Below are 22,052 nucleotides of genomic sequence, written 5' to 3'. Positions count from 1 at the left end.
AGTTGTAACAGCCTTGTAGAAACCTCAGAGATTCACGATGCTGTTAGGATGGCCCTTGCATATCATGGTGTGCATTGTATTTGATTACATAATTAGCTTTCACAAGGTGTCAACCAATCATTAACTCATTTTGCTTGAATACATACAGGATGAACATTCTTAACATACCATTATCATGAGTTTTGATGATGTTATACATGGATACACAAAGTAAAATATCGATATAATGTAAATCATTTCATCCATTTTAAATTGAAGGAAATGCTCTACGAAAATGCAAGTATTTCCAGAATGCACAGAAATTATGACAATTAATATTACGACAATATACTAAATACTCAATGTCACTGAGAAAATGTGTCACAAAAATGCAGAACCGATAACATTTTGAAAATACTTTTTTTTACAAACAAGACACCCTGTTTCAGCCAGTATGTTGGTAAATGAATAATAACATTAATAAACTGAAATTTTCTACAACCATACCTTGAAAGTTCTCTTAATAAACTGTTTTTCACTGAAAAAAAAGGCAAGCAGTACCTTTCAAAAAATTTAGGGTTATTATCAAGATATTAGATATTACAATTTTTTATCAATATAACATTACTGCCCACCAGAACACCGTCTGTTTTTATTTCTATATGAATGAGAAGTATGTACGTAATGTTATAAGATATGCTTCAGAATGTTAAATCGCTGAAGAAATTATTTCTGCTTTAGATGCGAATGTAAAAAAAAATGCTAATTCTTCCGTATTGAGGTTTTACTTCGGTCAATAAATTTATGGTTTATAAAATGAAAAAAAAAATTTATAACTATTTGTTTACAAAAAATTCAATCTCTCATAAATATCAATTAGAGGAATTTAAAAAACAATCCCCCCACTCCCAATATCACAACATTTACAACCTTGCAACAGTAAGCTCAAAATTTCTGAAGTTACGCAAAAGCTGAATAATGAAAAACTGTCAAAACACTAGCCAGTAAATAATTTTCTTGAAACTTCATAAGGTAAGCAATGATAATATTGAGCTTTTATGTTTCAAATTGATTTCCAGAAGATAAATAGCATTGCATACAGTTTCAAAAGTTCAGTTTGCATGTTTCTTCCTTCTGAGAAGCGGCCACTGGTTGTGAGGGCATCCTGCTAGACTCTCAATGTGAGGATCCAGGTTTGAACCCTGTTAGCAGCACAGGGTTGGTTGAAGTAAGCGGTGATTGGTTTTCTGCAGTTTCAAATTTAGAGGGACCAATGCGAGCTGGTCTCGCAGCAGAGAGCACAAAGTCTTTTAACACAATACTTACATAACATGGAAATTTAGGCATTTGCCAATTTCAATTCAAAGTATGAAAGACAGATAGCAGCACCAGAGTATAACATGAAAAAAAAAAACATAACTCTGACAAAGTAAATACCTCTTAAGGCCAAACATATACACACACAACATGTTTTTGCATATACCAATTGGTTATAAATTTCCTAAAGGAATTGGGAACCTGAATGTTATTTTTTTTTAATGTATTTTTAACAAGTACATAGTTCTTTTCTCTGAAGCCAGATTTAAAAAGAAAGAAAAATGGCAGAAAGTTAGACATGATTGTTTGCAGAGACTTGAAGACTGAAGAGAGGGAAAAAAACTGCCTTTGGAATAGAAACGTGGTCTATAGCTGTCTTATATATCTTGACCTAGATGCCATTAAACTATAAACAATCACAACCCCTTCCATCCCTTAAGATTTCATTATTGATGGCTGAAATTTGCAAATGCAAATTATACGCCATGTATAATAAACACCACTATTTAACCATACATGCACCTTGTAAACATTCCTCTAGGGCAGCGGTTCCCAAAAATGTTTCGTTATGGACCCACTGGAAATTTTGGTATCTGCTATGAACCCCTACTTTTAGTTGTGAACAACTGGAAATCTCGGTGGATTCCCAGAAATCTGCCATAGATCCCCTCCCCAAATTTATAGCAACAGAAACTACAGCCATGTATCAGCGAGAATGTTCTCGAACAGTGGAGGACATTCCATCCAGTAAATTTTTGTTAAATCATAAAAATATTACTACTACAGTCTGCCAAAGGTGCTCTTTTGGGCATTAATTTAATTAAAACTTTTCTTTTTAAGTAATTTATATATATATAGTTGAATCCTGTTTTAACGAATACTGTTACAGCGAAAATCTTTTTTAATGAACATTTTTCTAATTTTCCCAAGATAAGTTTGCATAGGAACAATGCAAAAACCTGAAATTCCTTTATAACAAAATTTTGTTATAACGAAGGGATTTCTCTGGTCTCTTGGAGTTCATTATAACAGGATTCGACTGCATAATTTTTTATAATGTCATGGACCTATAGGGGGGGGGGTCCAAGCACTTTCAATTGGGAACCACTGCTCTAGGGTGTTTTCTGAAAAATAGGTACATGCAGGAACAAGTAGTGTAAACGTATGGCCCTAATGTTTTATGTTACTAGAATTATACATTTTTCATATTCTAAGGGTGCTGCCATCTGGCTTACAATACTGAGGAGATTGGGAGGTCAAATGTGAGTGAAGCCAAAGGAAAGAACTTGAATTTAATTGTCACTGCTTTTTTTCCAAGTCTTGTTAAGCTATTGGCGAGCATCTTCAAAACAATGCAAAAAGTTCGACCAGAAATACTTTCTAGATTTTGTTATGCACAGAATTTCTTAGAAAAAAAAAATTCTTCACTCATGTTTCTGAAGGCTCCCCCCCCCTCCCCTTTATAGCAAGAATAGGGGTTGCTTTGGTGATTATTACCTGCATAGCAACTTTTTTCCTCGTAGGAGGAAAAGGAGGGACAAAGATCCTTCAAAAGAAGCCCATCTTTTTTTGGGAAAGAATGGTGGGTGACTTCAACCTCCTCTACCATAGTCTTTTGTGCCATGAAACTACTACTTTGTCAAGCATCTTGATCCAACCGCTTCCGTTCAACCCATGTGACCAGTGACGACTTTCAGAAAGAAGGTACGATACTTGCATAAACTAAACAGCATGTAAATGGGTTGTAGCGAAAATCCCTGTTACAGGTAACTTCCCAGGATTATTTTTCCCTTCCATGTAAACAGGGCTTGAATGTGTCTCATACACTAACCCAATTTATCTTCTGGAAATCATTGCAAGTTTTGAAAAAAAAAATGTTATGAAGAAGAGATGATTACAAAAGCAAATGTTCACTATACAAATGCGCTGCATCCATATATCATGAGCAAGTATGTATCAAAATACTTTGCATCATTTTCATAGGTTAATCCATTCATGATACACTGCCAGGATCAGCTCTCGGTTTCAGATACAGGTTCAATAGTTTTGTACATGAAGGTAGGCATACATTTTTATGTATATACTTCAGATGGGGGAAACTTTTCAATAAAAATTTCTTCTATTTAACAGAGAATATAAATTCATAGCATTCTACCACTGGAGAAAAAAAAAGAACACATTCGCTTATTTCATAAGAACATACCGGTTTTCTCCGAAAAATGCATGGAAATTCTACGTAAAGGATTTTTAGGTTAACGAATATAGTCAAATTACGTGATTTAATACATATTCTCTATACTATAAAAAACAATAAACAGCTAACATATATAACAGTTATAGACATACACACACATACACACGTAATGAAAAACTGACTAAGTAAGCGGGGACAAATATCAAGAAACACATATTTTATAACATACAATACACACAACATCACATAAACAAATGTTTTTTTTCTTTTTTCATTTTGCATAAATGGAATTCTTCTCTCTCGCTCTCTCTTGTCGAAGCCTGCTGAATGCTCTCAAGTCTTCCACGTCATCCATTCAATAATACTGAAATCAGATATATCCATAAGCATTGCTTGATGATGTTGCATTATTTTCTCCAACGAAAAAAAAAAAAGGTTCACAGATTTTATCATTTTTAAAGGTGGCAAAAAAAAGAGGCTGGCATTCAGTGATGACAATATTGTGTTTTTCTTTTTTTCCATCACTGGAACGAGGGAAAAAATGTTGGAGAATTTTTTAGCATTGGATGAGAGATTCAGCTGGTTTTTAGTTAGGAGAAAACAAAAAAAAAGACATCGTTGCAGTTTGTAGAGCAAAAAGTGGACATTTGAAACAGCCATTCAAACAACCATTACAAACCACTTCCTTCAGCTGCTGCCAAAACCACCTCCTCGAAATGCACTCAATTAAAGCTACAAAAGAAAGAAAACAATTTTTTAATTAAGTCTTCTGAATATTTTGAATTTTGTTCCAGAAAAAACATGTATTGCTAAACACAAAAAAATTCCGTAAAGCAAAATCTTGCAACCACTAATTAAGACAGGGGAACTTCAGTTTAAAAGCATAATTCATTTTGTTAAAGTGCTCGTAATCCTAAACATTTGTATATCGAATATTCCCATAGAAAATATTAGAAACTCAAATACAGTGATACCTTGGCTAATGAAGATGATTCATGCCAGAATAACATTCATTAGTCAAAATATTTGTAATCCAAAATGCGATTTCCCCGTACGTTTTTATTGCAACATTTGACTCACTCCAGGTTCTGCCCAAAATTTAAAGGTGGGTTTTTAAAACATCAAGGAATGCTATAAAGGAGAGGAAAAAGAGGGAAAAACTGACCGAAGACTAAAATAAACAGCTTCAAAGTTGGATAAATGAGAATCTGCAGGAAGATGAGCGATACTGAAGATATTTTTATTTTACACCAGTGTACACAACCAACACCAGTTTCAGTCTACAACAGATGGTTTTGAAACAATCCAGTTGAATTCATAGGCGTCTGCGTCCATGTGTGATTTGGTCAGCTCATTTATGTGTCTGATACAAGCAGATAGAAAACATACACTCCTGGAATGTCCAGACTGTTTAGTTTGTTGCAAAAGTCTTGCATTGTAAAAATATGTGCTCTGAGAACATATAGGCTCCTTCTGTTCAATGGATTTTATATTAGCTGAATCCTTTGTTTTGCATAAAATGGTTCAAAAAGTTTAGAAAGATAAGTGTGGGTACATCTGGAAAAAGATTCCGGAGTAGGCACGTCATCTGGGGGGGGTGGGGAGAAGGATTGTTCCCTGGCTTTAGAAAAATACAATAGAAATGGACAAATAGGGTGAAATATATATATATTGGGCATATGTTCTTTGCCCCTCCCCCCTGAGAAAAAGTTGAAATGACAGGCCTGTTCCGAGGTGAACACCTGAGTTAGTCAGACTCAAGCGAGAGAATAATTTTGATTATGACTGGCATGAGAATTAAGCTGATGATGTGGCTATTTTATGTTAATGCGTAAATTCATATCAAATGTCTATAGACAAAAATGTCTTCACAAAATCTGCATTCATAGGCTGAGGCAGAAAAATCACAAAAAAATTTTGGTTAGCTGAGATATTATAATTTGACCAACCATAGCGGTCTTCCTCATGCCAAACACGATTCTCTTCAAAGGTAAAGTGCAAGCTTATTCATTTTATATTGTTTTATATGTTGTATTGAAAGCACATGGATTTTTTTGGAAGGATACAAAAGCTGGGGCTTTGAAATCTTCACTTCTATAAACACACAAGAGGATGAGAAAGTCTTTCATGGGCTAGTGCCAATGAATACCACTTCCGTAATCAGCAGCTAATTAACAAATGGACCTAAAGGGAAATAACGGTCCTAAAGTATTGAAGGATTTCATTAATGTGCATATGATTAAAATGTATTTTTGTAATTTGGTCTTTCATTAAAATAATAAAACAAGTCTCAAAGAATGCTTGGACTTCGGATACTGAACTTGAGATAGTTGTGACCATTTGACGATTGATAGACAATGCTAACAATCAAAGTCTCTTACAGACTTGGTCCTTATCTAAAAGGGAGGTAAGGTATTACTACTGGAATCTAATAAATAAATATTCATATTGGAAGAAATCTTTGGTTTATCAAGTCAAAATCTGTAAAAATTTTGCTCGTATTTCGAGACATATCTCTTTTATTGAAATTATTTGGTAAAATTTTACTCATCTTACAAAACACTCATAAACTGAGTTACTTGTAATCCAAAAATTACACTGTATATTTAATTTTCTTAAATTTCTAATAAGAAATTCACAGGCAAACATTTACCTGACATTTTTTTCATAATTTTGTGCTTTCTGGAGAGTCTAATGATGTGAGAAACATGTTCGGATTTTTTTCAAATTCTCTAGTCAGCTTCGTACATTTCTCATCGTACTCCCGACGTAGATTATCAGCTGCCTAGAATGAAAAACACAACTTTTAATTCATGTATTGGGTTATATGGATTTTGTCAAAGATGGCATAATGAAACTGAATGAAAGAGTGAAATAATGTGCTACAACTTTTCATGTGAAAATTTGAGAGAAGTACAAGCATAGATACCGTATATTATTGTAAGATTGCAAAAGTTTAGTTCTCTTTCAGTTATGGTAAAGACACTTCACCAATAATGATACTTGAACTGCATTTGTGTAAAGACAAGAATATATAAGAAAAATATTTGTCATATCAAATTAAGAGTAAATATAATTTCCTTCTATATTTACTCGAATCTATCATGCACATACATTTTATTCCTTTTTTTTCCCTTAAAATTGTTACCAAATCCCTCAGATAAACTCGCATCTTAGACAAAAAAAAGACATGAGATTGAAATAAATGCAACACATACAGAATCGGTTGATTTAAGGTCATGCAGAAACTGAAGAAGAGCAATAGAGAATATGTGTAACACAAACTTCTGATTGAAAAAAAAGTAATGCAATAGATTCTCACGTGACTTCTCTCTTCTTCGAAGCTGGATTTGACATTTGCATGCTGCCTGTTGAGTTCTGCTACTTTCTTGTCTAGCAAGCTGCTGAACTGAAAAATGAGGGCATTTGTAAGGAAAAAAAATGTGAATCATGCAATGTATAATTTTTCTATTAACAGTCAGTACTGATCTTGCGATTCTGGCAGAATATTTGTCATAAATTCAATTAATAACCAAATTGTTACCCTTTGTCGTTCTGCTACCGCAGTGTCGATAAGTTTTTGATGGAGTTCTCTTTTTATCCTGTGAAAAAAATGACACAGATAAATGTAACAAACTTGAAATATTCATTCAATCAAAGCAATGAAAATCACTCAATTGCCCATAAAAAAAGAATGTTCAATTAGAAAAAAATACAAAATGATGAATGCTTTACTAAATTCAATTTTTTGGCATTGCTTTTTGCTGAAATAATTTTGCATGATATTTTTGTTACCTGACTGAATAAAATCTAATTTCAACTTGGGTACTTTTGGCATGAAAAGAGTGAGAAAATCATTCAAGGTCATTATTTCATGGGATAACAATCTATTTTTTGTGAAAAAAATCTAATTATGGCAGTAACAATAACAATTAACCTATGGCAATAACAATCTAACTGCCATAGATGCAACTAAGCTTGCATTCCCAATACAATGATATGAAAGGTCTAACAACCAAATAAAAAAAAAAATTTTCTTCTGAAATAATTACTATCAGAAAGCAATTTTTCTCACTGAATTTCACATATATTAGTGCCTGTTACAGTTGTATTTCAAGTGCATTGAACCTTAGAACTAAATACATGCAGTAGAAAAGTTTTCAATACCATGGATATATGAGTGTCATATACCTTGAAAGCTCGTTTTTGTCTTTATGCTTCTTACTAAGATTTCTCATCTCCTCTTTTGTCTGGAGATCCAGCCTCTTCATCAACTCGCTCACTTCCCTATTAAGATACAAAAATTGAATGAAATTCCAAATCAATTCTGTACTCTCTGAACTAAAAGGAATATTAATGAAAAAAACAAGTTTCCCACAGCCATCATTTGAAAACAGTTTGTTACTTTCAGGATATTAAACCGATGTGGATTAAGTAGTTCTTTTTTTGGACATTTCATTCATAGGAATGGTGAGCATTTTCAAGAACCAAGTCTCTTATAATCCAGACCAGAATCAGAAGTTTACCCCGCCCCATGTCCAGCATGATGGCTGATTGTGGGATTACGAATGGGCCCCAGATATTCCTACGAAGAGAAGAAACATCAGACTGTGTCATTCATGTGTGTATGTGTTAATGTGAGTGAAAAGAGAAAAATTTTGTTTAATCATGGTCAGGGTTCACTGAATTATGTCAGGTCACAGTCAGTCTGTGAGGAAAAAATGCTGCCATGTTGCTATGAGAAAAGAAGTCAATTCCCAAATATGCACCTCAGTAGTAAGCTGTATGAATACATCAACATGAACTCATTTAAATCAAGAATATAAAGGTTGAGGTAGTTTAAAAAAATTTCAATCAAGTAAACCAAGTCAAAATAATGTTGTTTTTTTTTTTTTGTCTATTTTCTGATTCTTTTTAAATATGATTTTTTACTATTACAATATCTTATAATTAATACTGTAATTGGCAGACAAATAAGTGGCAAGTGAGTAATAAGTGCCAGAGTTAGTCAAAATGGATAAATAGGTGGATAATTAGATGCTTGATAAGGAGTCAAATGCCTTATAATGCTGGCTGACCAGAATTTAATTTTTAGCAGATTCCTCCTAGCCCTGTAGGGCCAACTGTTGGCATAAGGACCGGCCAAGAAGGCCTTTGAAGAGGGGAAAGGTGGTAATGTTTGTAGATAGATAAGTGTGTGTTTGTATGTGTGATGAGATGTGAAAAGAATCAGTCGAAATCAGTCATTGTCTGGAGTTTTGCAGTCAAATGCCACCACAGTCCACACCAATTAGGATCTCGCAAACAGCAGCCAGTAACATCTGGGAATGGAAAGGGGAAAAAACATCAAATGGGAGTCGTAACGCAAAATCCCAGCAAATATAATCAAAAGTACAGGTAGTACAGTTCTGTTTTGTACTCAGTGCATCAGAAAATTTGGGTTATATTATAAAAAAAAAAAAATAATAATAATCATAAGGCCGGTAGGAATGAAATTTATATTTACTACACATTTCCCCCCCCCCCCCAATTGACTTACACAGCTTTCACAGGATTGGTCAGTTGAAAGCAAGTTGTTTGGCTAATGCCATTTCCATTGAGTGCTGGACAGAACTGAAGTGAAGTTTGCATCTTATTTGTTACCAAGGACCAAAACTTTCCAGAAACACCCAAATGCTATCAAGTGACAAACCATCCACATAAATTCGGGGAGGCCAGCGAAATCCAAAGAACATGAAACTGTTTCAGTAGAAAACAAAAATGAAAATAAGCAGCGTTTGGTCGATGAAAGCTATACCTTGGTACTATCAAGAGCATAGTCTCCCAAACTTTTTGTTCCATTGCCCCTTCATCAGAAATTTTTTCCTCTCATCGCCCCCCCAACTCAAGTAAACCCATAGGATCCTATGTTAAATCAGTAGATTCAATCGCCCTCTTGGACCATTCCCTCACCCACCAGGGGGCGATATTGCCCACTTTGGGAAACACTGATCTAGAGCATAAATGCAATGACTCAGGTCAATAAAAAAAACTTGTGCTCAACTGACTAATCCCGTCTGAGCTGTGCAAGCTAGACAGAAAATGTGTGAGTGCATGCTGTGCTTCCTTCCTGCCTAAAAACCTAAGTTGTAAGAGACTTAATTCTGAAAATTCTTGCCACATAGTATCAGATTCCCCGCTTAATCAGTAATATATGTTGGAATTATTGATATCGGTTTAAGTGAGGCAGGCTGTATTTTGTTAATTTAGAGATTCATAACTCAAATGTTGAATGCGCGCTGCATAATAACTACTCACCTATCATGTAGGCTCTGCAGAACATCCAACTGTGCAGTCTGTGACAACTGCAAAGCTTTATCAATTGCTACATATAACTAAGGGGAAAAAACAATATTCTGTAAAATTATAAACAAAACATACTAACAAGAAAATATCGAACAAATAATTTGGATTTTGAGGGGAAAAACATTTAACAAAAAAAAGCTTAATTAAAAAATTTACTTATTTGAGATTTTCATCAACTCGTATCACAAGGTGAGAGAAATCAATTGACAAAAACACAAATGCTTAAATAATTACGCAGCAAGGTATCAAGATATTTTTATGCATTTTCAAAATAAAATGGGCAACTAAAACTCACGGGTTCCTGATACTTGGCAACGATTTCCATTTCAGCTTGGAGCTGATCTTTCGTGAGGGACAACATCGTCTGAGCATGGTTTCTTCGCAATTCTTCGAGCTTCAGAAAAAAAAAAAAAACAATGTGAATCAACTTAAGAATTACAATAAAAAAATACAGCAATTTAAATGGGGAGTGTGGGGGGGGGGGAGAATTACACAATTAGGATACTTGAAAGCATATGACAACATACGTTGTCATATGCTTTCTGTGTGTACGTTTGCCCGACTCTGGAGTTCTGTTCGCAAGTATGGAGCCCTTACAAAATTAAGGACATAAAGCTCCTCGAAAAGCCACAGAGGTCGTTTACTAAATGAATACCTGGCATGAGCGGTCTATCTTATTGCCAGAGACTTCAATTTCTGGGTTTACACTCGCTGGAATGGCGTAGAATCGCTGCAGATCGGAAGATGTGCTACAAACTAGTCCACCAAATTGTTTATCTACCATCGAGAGAGCCTTTCTTTGAGATCATAGACAGGCGAGTTAACCTACGTAGGCATCGCTTCCAAATAAGAATATCAACGGCTAGAAGGGATTGTCTTTTCCACGGATATAGATGCCGTGTGGCAAGAATATGGAACAGTCTTCCATCAGAACTTGTATGTGCCTCCTACGCAAGATTTGCTTCCACTATTGAGGATTTTGACCTGACTCCGTATGCGAAGTGCTTCCCGTTCTGACTATTATTATTATACTTTTTTTTTCCTTCCAGTATAAGTGCATTTCATGCCTTCTGGGGTTATTGTAAATAAAAAAAAAAATTATAGTCCTCGAGATGAGACTTGGCTATGTCATGCCACGTTTGACAATTTCATTAAATTCTGTTACGAAAATTATTGCACATGGAGTTTAGTTTGTCAGTGACTGAGCTTTCATGATTAATTTGTCCTTCTGGAGGAGAATAAAATCATCCTCTATTCTAGCTTTTTAAAGAATTTTTAAAGAATTGTCTCTGCGGTGCCTAACCACCAGGACCATTATTGTAGCCAGAAATTTTCCCCAAGAGGGAGACAACTGAGGCTTCAGGAACGGTGGGGGGGGGGGGTGAACAATGTGATGAAACCTGGGGGGCACGATGACTGCTGAAGGCATGATGTTAATTCATATATATATGCAAATACATTAGATCAGTCTGGTTTACCTTTGATGAGCAGCTTTTACGGGGAAGAGGCATGGTTCCCCTCCCCCCCGTATCTCTGCCCATGCATGACCTATGCTTTGGAAATGACTGAGTTATTGCAAAAGAAAAATTTTATTTTTTAAAATAAAGTCCAAGGTTCCCACCTCCTGACACATACCCCTAGACCAATGGTTCTCAAACTTTGGACACCCACTGCTCCCTAACCCAATTCATTGTTCTCTCTCACCAGAATAGTTAACTATTTTCACTTAAGAACCACTTTCAAGCCTAAATAGGCACACAAATCCATATCTCCAGCTTGTCACAATGCCTCGGAGCTGAAGTGCACAATTTGAGAAACATTGATCTAAACCAAGATTTTCTTTGGCAACGAAACTTATTGGTACAACCTCTGGTCACATCACCATGCAGCAATTTACTACCCATAGAGTTTGGTCAGAAATGAAGGTGCCATCTATCATTGGTCGCCCAAGGTCCATCAAGAAAGAACTTATCCATGTTCGTTCATGGTGATAAATGATCATCTTAACAAAACACCACTCTGGTGCTACAAGACTTTTAGCTGGCTTTTTATATTGATTTATAAATGAATTTACAATGAACAAAATATAAAAAAAATAATAATAATGGTCAATTCACACATGCATTAAGAAGATGAATGATGATCAGTGAAGAATTTTCTGTACTAGAAAATGAATTACCTTGGCTCTGTTCTCCGATGGAATGTTCTGGATGTCGACTTCACCTCTCCGTACTGATGCCCGCCTCGGATGCCAACAACTGCAAAGGACATAGTTATATAACCACCTGCAAGGATGTGTGTGATTTTCGGTAAAAGAGAAATTCGGAAAGCACATTAACCATAAGAGAAAAAAAAAAGACATGCACCAGCAGAGGAAGAAAAAAAAAAGAACAGAAATAGGAATGTAGAGTAATATTTATATAGTATGCATAACCATTACCCACAGGGGAAAAGTAAGAATAAAGAAACAGACTCATAGGACAGGACTCATAGGAGAGAAATATTCATACAGTATGATGCTATAGATTTATAATACATATCATTGAATGGAGAGCCTCACATACTTTATAAATTATGCAATGCATTTCTTTTTACAAAATTAAAACTATCACTCAATAAAGGAACGACTAAATGAATTTTTTATGCACACATAGATATACAAACCAAACAAGCACTATGAAGATATTCAAATGAGCGCGCACAAGAATTATATTGATTACATAGATTGAATTCAAATTTTGAAGAATGATTCTCCAAAAAAGGTATTTACATGCAATACATACAAAATATAATTTAAGGGTGTTAATTCACTAAACAAATAGAAATAAATCAGAATGCATGGGAAACAATGTGATCTTTGCATATTTTACTTTCGCATCAATAAAATATTTCAAGTCGAAAGTACCATTCAACAAAAAAAACCTCAAACATGGGAACAGCATTGAGATCTGTTATTGAAATATCTAATAATGATGATATGCAAGACTCTTCTAAAAAAATCTTCATGTAAATGTAAGATTTTAAAACATTAAGTGCCTGTGAATAAAAAAAAATTCCTGACTGATGGGCATTTATGTTTTAACTGAGTCATATCGGCAGTTCTTTAATGCTGATTACAGTAAATTTTGGACATGGTTGAAAGTTATATTTTAAAGCATGTTGGGCTTCTACTAGTGCTGTGTTTATGCACCTTTTCTTTCAAAAAAAGGTTCAGCAATAAAGCCTATATGTTGATTCTAGTTTATGATACCTACCGTATATACTCATGTATAAGTCGAATCTCCTCCACTCCACCGCCACTTCGGACCACCAAAACCGCAATAAATTGAAAACCCGTATATAAGCCGACCCAAAAAAATCTGTGCATTTTAGAGAAAAAAAATTTTCATGCAAAATGAATAGCTTGCAGAAATTTACAATAGAAAATGATTCAAACTTTTTATTCCATTTCATCTGAGTCTCCGAGCTCATCGTAATCCATCAGATCATCATAGTGGGTGTGGCATCTTCGTTTTTATTCTCATCTGGGCAGTCATTGCCATTGTCACTTTCAAGGAGGATATCATCTTCAGTTCCATCCATCGTATTGCTGATGCAACACTTTTTGAAGGATCGGATGATAATTTTGGTAGATTCAGAATTCCATACCTCGCGTACCCATCGGCACACTAGGCCAATGTCAGATTTCTTCAAGGCACCACTTTTTGTAGTTTCTTCGTCATCGGAACTCATCCATTCAATCCACAAATTCCTCAAATAGTCTTTGAGAGGCTTGTTGATGCTCACATTTAAAGGCTGTACAATCGACGTTAGCCCAGCTGGTATCAAAGCCAATGATGTTTTTGATTTCTTTGCCTTGGCTTTGACATTATCGATTCTGTGGGGTTTGAACATATCCCATACTAATAATGCCGGTTTCTCGAACACTGCTAAAAAAATGACTACTGATTGCAAGGGTCGATATTTTCTCATCAAAAACTGACCAGAGTATAAGCTGACCTCCCCCCCCCCCCCATTTGAGGAACAAATTTTTCCACAAAAAACTGCTTATACATGAGTATATGCAGTATTTTTATACCCACACAGAACTTTAAGGTAAAATGAACAAGTTCAGCATTTTCGCACCATCAAAATATATATATATATATATATATATATATATATATATATATATATATCCACAACCAACAGCTTCAGGTTTTATCAAAGTCTTCCATGGCAGTGACATTTTCGTGCAATGCAGTCAGTGCTTCTGATTTACTTTGGATGGCAATTTTTTTTGCCAGTGCTGCATTTTAACTTTAACACTGAAAAATTCAAGTTTGAAATTACTGAAAGAAGTATCGCGTATTGGTGGTTAATTAATAATTCTGCAGAAATGTAAGAATATATTCGAGTTAATTCCCATGACACAGATGCAATTAAAAAAGACAGTTCTTTTATGGGCCCCGTTAGCTATAAAACTTTGTAAAATAGTTTTAAAAGAAAATGTTCTTTGATTAAGCAATTGGACAGAGAAGTTTATTTCCTTTCCCAATCATTTCAATGTTTATGAATGCAGTATTATGCAATGAATTTATACCGCCTATATACTCATGTATAAGCCAAGTTTTCTTTTTAAATTTGTTCCAAAATTGAAAGGATCAATTTATACGTGGGTCAGTTTTTACAGAGAAAACATTTAACCCACCTCGTGGATTTGGTGTTCCTCAAGTGGGGTCAACTTATGAACAATAAGCCAATATGTACTGTATATAAGGTTTATGAAAGGATGACATCACTCTCCACTATCCATACAAGGTTTTAACAACTGGCTGTTGTGAAGATGAATTTTCGGAAACAGAAAATTCAACTGCCGTTGTGGGAAATCAAACCCACATCGTTTCATTTTCCAGGTGAGTTGCCTTTGTAGTCTAGGCTCTATCACCCGGAAAGTGAAAGGACATGGGTTCGATTCCCCCACAAAGGCAGTTGAATTTCCTCTTTTCAAAAATTCGTCTTTGCAACAGCCAGTTGTTAAAACCTTGTATAAGGTTTATATACGGTACATAATATTGCAGTTAAGCTAAAATCCCCACCATATATTTAAAAAAAAGCAGGTTTCGATTACCAAAACTAAATACAAACATATCAATTGAATGATAACTATACAATACAGGGTGATTCTAAACTCATGTGACAAACTTTGAGAGATGGTACAAGACACCTAAACAAGCATTTTTGGTCATAGAATGTGTAGTCGAATCACAATAACAAGGGTGGTAAGGAGTGTTTTAGAGCACATGCAACAACACTTCAGCAAGAGCAAATATATTTTTGTACCACTTGATCATTGTTCGGTTCAGCATGGCCTTGATGGTACTTGCATGAATTAAAAACAAACTACATTTCAAACTGAAGGAGCATATGTGGCCTCAAATGGCTGATAGCACATATCACAGCAAATCCGTTAGAAAAATATGATATTTGCTACTGTTGAAGTACCATTGCCCACTATAAAAACACCCTCTACCACCTTTGCTATTGTGATTCAACCATACATTCAATGACCAAAAATGTGTGTTTTAGATGTTTTTTATCACCTCTTGAAGTTTGTCCCATGAATTTAGAATCACCCTGCATATGGCCACCATACTAAAACCTCCACTCTGAGTGATTAGTACTTTAACAACTCAGTGAGAATAAAAGAAAAAATGTTGCAAAATAGATTTGAGCTGTGGATTCCAGTTAAATTAGCCTGAATGGGCATAAAATGATCATAACGCAATTCAAATGACCAAACATTGATCCTTTCTCCTCAGAGGTAATTTTGTAATCTATTTGTAATCAGCTATGCGAAATTTTTTAATGAACAAATTATGAAGAATTTACCAATTTTTATCAAATAGATGGAAAAAAAAACCCGTTTTGATTTGTTCAAAACAGCCTTTATCCTGTAAGCATGCAAACAGAAACATTAATTTCTACCGACTCAAAAATATTACAGCGCTTCTAATATTCAATGGAGGATCCAAAATTGCAGAATGTTTTTCAGAAATCATATTAACATGAATTTCCCATTTTCTTCTGTACCTTACGAAATATGTAATCACTTGCTCATATGCATGAGTCATGAAAGAATAACTATTGCATTGCCACAGCATAATGCATAACGACGATACATCATGCAAACGAACACATACATGCATCAAGAAGCACATTGCAGGCAACATAGATTCAAAAAGAAATCATCGTGCAAGGTATCACCAAAAAGCATTACAATCTACCGACAAAGCAAGCAAAATGCTACAAATGAAATGAGCAGAAACACAAAAGTACAGGAAGAAGCATACAGGCAATGAAATTAAGCGGTATTTGGAATAAGGAAGAGGAAGAAGGAAAGTAAATTGTTCTGGTGAGTTACAGGATTGATCGGATATTGAGAATTGACACTTTACCATGGAAATTATACAAGAGCTGAAGTGTGATTGAAAGCAGTATCTTGGAACTGTGAATTATACTACAAATAAAAACTGTGATACACAAAACATTTTCTTTTATAAAACATTGAGTATTGTGCACATTTGAGAAACAATTTTTTGTGAAAGAGGGAAATCGTTCTTTACAGACAAAAAAAAAGTGAAAGGATAGTGAATCATTTTTTTCATTATTCTCTGTGATGTGCACATCTAAAGAATATGCAGTCCCATATGCCATTGCAGTAGATAAGAGTAGAAAGTGACGTATAAAGCATACACACACACACACAGAGCAAAGTTTTTGTGTTCTGAAAATAGAGTGTAGTAGTGAATATAACAGTTTTTACAGCAAGAAATAGATGATGAAGCACCTACAGCTTAAGCTAGCAGCAGAAAGATGCGAGACAATTTTTGAAAATTATCTCTAGCTTAAATACAATAGGAGAAGTAATGAAAAATATTTGCTATTCGTTCTTTACATGTAGATAATAAAAGTGCACAATTATATGGGACAGTCATAATTAAAATAAATTGACACAAGTTTATGTTGAGCCAGTTCTGGTTGATATATTTTGTTGAAACTTGTTATGTACAGTCGACACTCATTATAACAACCCCCCTTTGTTCCACGGAAAACGGACATCATATTAGGCGGTTGTGATATCAAACATTTTCGAAAATTCATAAAATTTAGCTTTTCTCATTTTTTCCAACTATTGGAATTTCCCGTCTCATGATCGACAACATGAAGAAAGAAACCTCAACTCTTCTGCTTGCATAATTGGATCATTGTTTTTAAATATCACAAACAAAGTACTCTTTGTATTCAATGATTCGGCTATTTTGGTTTTCAACATCAATTTTTATAGTCACCTTTTACCAATTTTTTCAATTTGAGATTCTTCTGCATTAGCTGGCATGCCGCAAAACTTGAGGGGATACCAGATTTTTACATTTTGGTTTCTGCTTCACTCCCATCATGCAGGGAAAAGCAAGATATTTTAGGATCACAGTATGCATTCAGCCAATTCAATGGGTTTTTATAATAAAGATATTAAAAACTTATCCAGAATTTGTAATTTAAGTTTTACGGCATGCTCTTCCTCGATGTTTCCTGGTACGCAGGCTAATGTGTGGGAATACAGTAAAAAAAAAAAAAAAGAACTCTCTATTTATTTAGAACAGCCAAGTCAAATTAATAATTTTCAGAATGAAACCATATAGATTCAGTTACTTATATATATTCTGAATCAACCGTCTAGCAAGTGGGAGTGAACCGCCATGTGAGAAAATAAAACAGAATAGTAAGAGCAGGGGAGGGGGATGAGAGCATCAACATCATCCAGTTCACTTGCGTGAGAGTGCAGTCCGCCTTGCTATGAAACAGTTGCCCCGTTTACAGTAAGACCCTATTTAACTATAGGATTTTTTATAGCAATGACAATGTTTTATCTTTCCTTCTCCAAGCGTCAAAGTCAAACACACTCAACTACAGACTTTTTCCATTTCTTTGCAAGAAAAAGAGTTCGGTCATTGTAATGGATTGAATGATATTTACTTGTCATTATATTGGATACCAATAACGAGTGTCGACTTGTTTTATGAATTATGAGGAAAAGAAAACTGAAAGTTCAAATTTCGACCACCAGTGGGAAATGGCACACAAACAACAAGAACACAAAATGGACACATAAAAGTTCATTTATACATTAGTTCAATGTGCCAATTTGGGCAAATTACACGTTCAAATGCAAGTCAAGAGGAATGCTCTCCTTAAGGCTCTAAATGTGTGTTTGGTCCACAGGCGCTCATTATTGCAAACTTCTCCAGTAAGACAAAAATGGCCTAACAATAATATGAATGTTCAGACTACTATTTTCATGCTAGGAAAAAATTGTGCTATACTCTGTATTAGACAAAAAGTGGAAGAAATGCTTCACATTCACTTCTTAAGATGTTTGGGTAATTTCAAGAAGTTTTGCAATACCTAGTCTCCTCATTCTCTTTAATTGAAAATCTGTGACTTCTGGTTTCAGGGTTCAATGAAAGATTGTGTCTATGGAAGAAACACAGACTCTGCCTGAATTGAAAGCAAAATAGCATTTCATGTTGCTACAACTCCTGAAGAAACTCTTTGTGTTACTGTAGAACAGCGGTTCTCAACCGGTGCTCCACGGAACCCTTCGTGTGCACTTCCCACGGGCTCCGTGGCCACTCGAGGAAAATAAAATAAATTAGCAAATTTGATAAGTAAAGAGGCTTACAGGGTCCCACCATAAAAACTATTCACAAAAATAGCTCCTCGAGTCAAGCAGGGCTCCACCATAGAAATTATAGAACGGAAAGGACTCTGTGAGTCAAAAAGAACCACTGCTGTAGAACATGCTATAACACACTTTGAACATGACTGCACATAAAATAAATGGCGTGATCAAGTAAAGTTTTAAATTTAAATTTGTTTCTTTTGTTCTTCATGTGCCATTTTTCTACCTGGTGGTTGAAATTTGAACTATTTTTTATTGTGGTTTTCTTTTCTTCATAATGCATGTAACATTTTCACCTAGTTTTAATGAAATACATCAAATAGAATAGACTCTACATGGGTCTGAATAGGGTCACTTTAATTATAACCATCCTGTAAATCAACCTAGAAATATAAACATTTAAAAAAGCTACTTAGATCGAAGCTTCGGGATTTTGCTGAGAAGGTCAATACCATCCTCCTCATGCCAGAAGCATGAATGCAGTAATTTACAAAATATGGGAAAGGTCGTTTGAATGTTTACTCTACCCATGTTACTCTATGAGTGTCATTTCCCTAAAATGCATTGTAACATGCATTTCAAAAGGGGTTAAACATTCAAATTTCTGAAATAACTTAAGATAGCAAAATAAGAGATCCAACCAGCTGATGAACCTAAAAAATGAAAATTTGCATTCATGTTTCCAGCATAGGGAGGGATGATATGTTTCCTCTCCTCTTAAATTCATTATTTTTAATAAATGCTATTCTTTGATTTACTTTTGTTATTCATAGAAAAAACATTGACTTAAAAAACTGATGTTCTATAAAGCTGCAATATTTGTAGGTTAGCTGAAGCATTTCCTGTAGACTTGTGCTCAGAAGAGGGATATACAGCAAATTATTGACAAAGACACAATGTTTGGAATACAGAAAGCAGCAGCAACAAGTTTTCATACCCAGTTGAGCAAGAAATTTCAATACAAAGTTTAAGCCACAAGAAATATTTCAACATAAAGCAAGCGAGCCACTCAAAGAATCAAATTCACATAAATACCATATAAATTTAAATTGAGATATTAGTGTTAAATACCTGATGTTAAATACTCGACCTTATAAAGAATCTGAGTTACTGGCAAGCAAACAAAATATTTGCTGAAAATGCTTCAACTTGCAAGACAATTTTTAATTTGAAAAACGTACACGATAAATCCCATTTCATGCATGAAAGCAATTTTTCCTCTTTTTAGTGTAATTCAATTGTCTTGTGAATAAAAATATTTCTAATCTGCACAGAATAAACTGTATTGATAATATTGATTAGTAATTAATAAACAAGCATTGATGATGTGAACGAATTAAACAGAAATCTATACCATATAATTTAAAAATGGATGGAAACTCAAAAATGAGTTAATGCATTGAGTATTAATGCAATATTATTATTGGAAAGTTTTGATAACTACTGATTCAACATGAAAAATAAAATTCTTATTTCATAAAGTTAGTGGTTATTTTAATGAACTTGTACAGATGAACAATTCTACAGTAAAACTGAAAGTTGGTCAATGAGAAGACATTAAAAGAACTATCATATTGTTTGGGACCACAGGGCAAGTTATTCATGAAAATGCGTCGGGTCAAAAATGGGAGGTTAGTGAAACCGAGCATTTACTAAGTATGGTTTCATACAGTTAAAAAAGTTAGAAACGTTAAAGTCGTTGTTTCTTCTAAGCTGTTCACAGTGAAAAATGCTTCTGTGCCAGTAAAATCATGAAATACACTGTAAGTGGATATGGCATGTCGCCATTCGGTGCACAGAAGTAAAAGGACTGTGAATATAAAATAAAAATTAGAGGAACTGTTAGTTTATGTGGCAATTAATTTTAAAGTATGTGCAAAATTAGCATTGTGTCAATTATATATACATATTTATTTGTAATGCTGTCATACACAGCTATATAATTACAAGAGAAAATATTCACATTAATTTTACCATGTCTCAACAAACATTTACATCAAGATTTTGAAGTTCAACCCTTCAAACCAGTTGAGAAATTTAAATGCAGAGGGATGTATTAGCTGTATTTCAAATTTAAAAAAAAAAGAACTTCGTGCAGCTTTGCTGAAAATAATTTATATCTTTCTCAATTTTAATTCTAAAATTTTAAAAAAGTTATGTTACAGTAAAATGTCTACTCTAATGCAATAAAATTTTACTGTAATTATTTTAAAAAATAATCAAGCGGTAAAAAAATTTACCACCTGTGACATACCAAGTACTGAGATACCCGTATAGAGGGGTTAACATAAACTATATCTTGATGAAAACTTATTGGAGCTAGATTTGCCAGCTATAAGACTCTTTTTTTAACCTTTAAAATGAATTTTCAATGATTTTTTATCTACAATAAATTATTAAAGGAGCATGTTTAAATTGCATAATCTGTAAAACTTTCGCTGTGTGATGAGGAACAATTGAGGAGCTTATTTTCAAAAGGGAACATTTCCACTTTTGCTAAATTTACAGTGGAAGTAAAAAAACCCTTTTTTCTCTGAAATGTGCTGCTTTACAAAAGTAGAAAATAGCCAAAAAGGTAGCAAAAGGTAAATATAGTTGTATACAAATATTTAAATATTATTTTTCTTGATCAATATTAGGGATTTACCTACATTTAAATTTTGGAAATATTTTGGAAGAAAACTAATGGAAATGTTACCTTTTGATTAAAACTGAAGCTGGTTAAGTCTGGAAAATTGAAAACTTGTACACCACCCCTTTTTGCAAAAGGTTTCACCTAGACAAGGTAGGTACCCTTACTATGCTCTCATGAGTAACATAAGAAACCCAATCATTCAACATTGGAACCTCCTAATAACAGACACTCTTGTTAGGGGACACCTCCATCAACGAACACTTTTTGAATTATGTTGACAGGACTCAATGCATTTGCACCAATAAAGGAAAAAATTCTGGTTCCATGGGTGTCCATTATCGAGAAGTTCTACTGTAGAATAAGACTTTGAAAATGCTTCTGAAAAATGTACCATTTTGAAAAAAAAAAATCACTTAACGCCAATAGAACAACCACTTTGTTATTTTCCCTTTTGAACGAAAAATTTCAAAGTGAATGATCAGGGTGGATATGGTCTTTCGGTAAAAACAACCCACTTTTTACATTGCAATTTCAACCAAAAATTATTCCCCTTTGAATAAACCTGGTTGCAAAATCCGATAGAGCTCTTCCCAAAAAAAAAATATCAAAAACCATTGCAAAGTGCATTTTGGAAATAGTGGAAATGTTCCCTTTTAAAAATAAGCTCTTCAATTTATCATATATTATTAATGATGCAAAGAAAACCTCTAATTCATATTACAGTAAATTATTGGAAATAGAGATGACTGGATAAAAAGTGAAGATAATTGGAAAGTCACACTCCTCTGACTTTTTTTTCCCAATTATCTGCTTTATATCCTCTACTTAATATAATTCGTGGAGAAGTCCATAGTTTCATG

General features: G+C 34.2%; 1 protein-coding gene across 2 annotated transcripts in view; it reads right to left on the bottom strand.

The window, feature by feature from the left end:
• Window positions 1-3,768: 3,768 nt before the first annotated feature.
• Plc21C (Phospholipase C at 21C) overlaps window positions 3,769-22,052 on the bottom strand; it is a 326,807-nt gene continuing 308,523 nt past the window's right edge. The window contains exons 28-35 of one of the 2 annotated variants that reach the window (XM_089234814.1): window positions 12,015-12,093; window positions 10,131-10,229; window positions 9,788-9,864; window positions 7,682-7,777; window positions 7,035-7,092; window positions 6,813-6,899; window positions 6,144-6,275; window positions 3,769-4,222 (exon numbers count right to left, since the gene is read on the bottom strand). In XM_089234814.1, coding sequence (XP_089090940.1) covers window positions 6,156-6,275; window positions 6,813-6,899; window positions 7,035-7,092; window positions 7,682-7,777; window positions 9,788-9,864; window positions 10,131-10,229; window positions 12,015-12,093 — 616 coding nt within the window. In that variant the 3' untranslated portion in view covers window positions 3,769-4,222; window positions 6,144-6,155. Of the gene's footprint in view, window positions 4,223-6,143; window positions 6,276-6,812; window positions 6,900-7,034; window positions 7,093-7,681; window positions 7,778-9,787; window positions 9,865-10,130; window positions 10,230-12,014; window positions 12,121-22,052 lie in introns of both variants that reach the window. The other variant, XM_089234813.1, reaches the window with a different exon arrangement.

Source organism: Pholcus phalangioides, unplaced genomic scaffold (assembly GCF_987345545.1).
Source record: "Pholcus phalangioides strain wild (caught in Gottingen) unplaced genomic scaffold, Ppha-v1.0 ptg000008l_1, whole genome shotgun sequence".
NCBI classification, from domain to species: Eukaryota; Metazoa; Arthropoda; class Arachnida; order Araneae; family Pholcidae; genus Pholcus; species Pholcus phalangioides.
The sequence above is the reverse complement of the archived record's forward strand: the minus strand, read 5'-3'. Positions and strand labels throughout refer to the sequence as shown.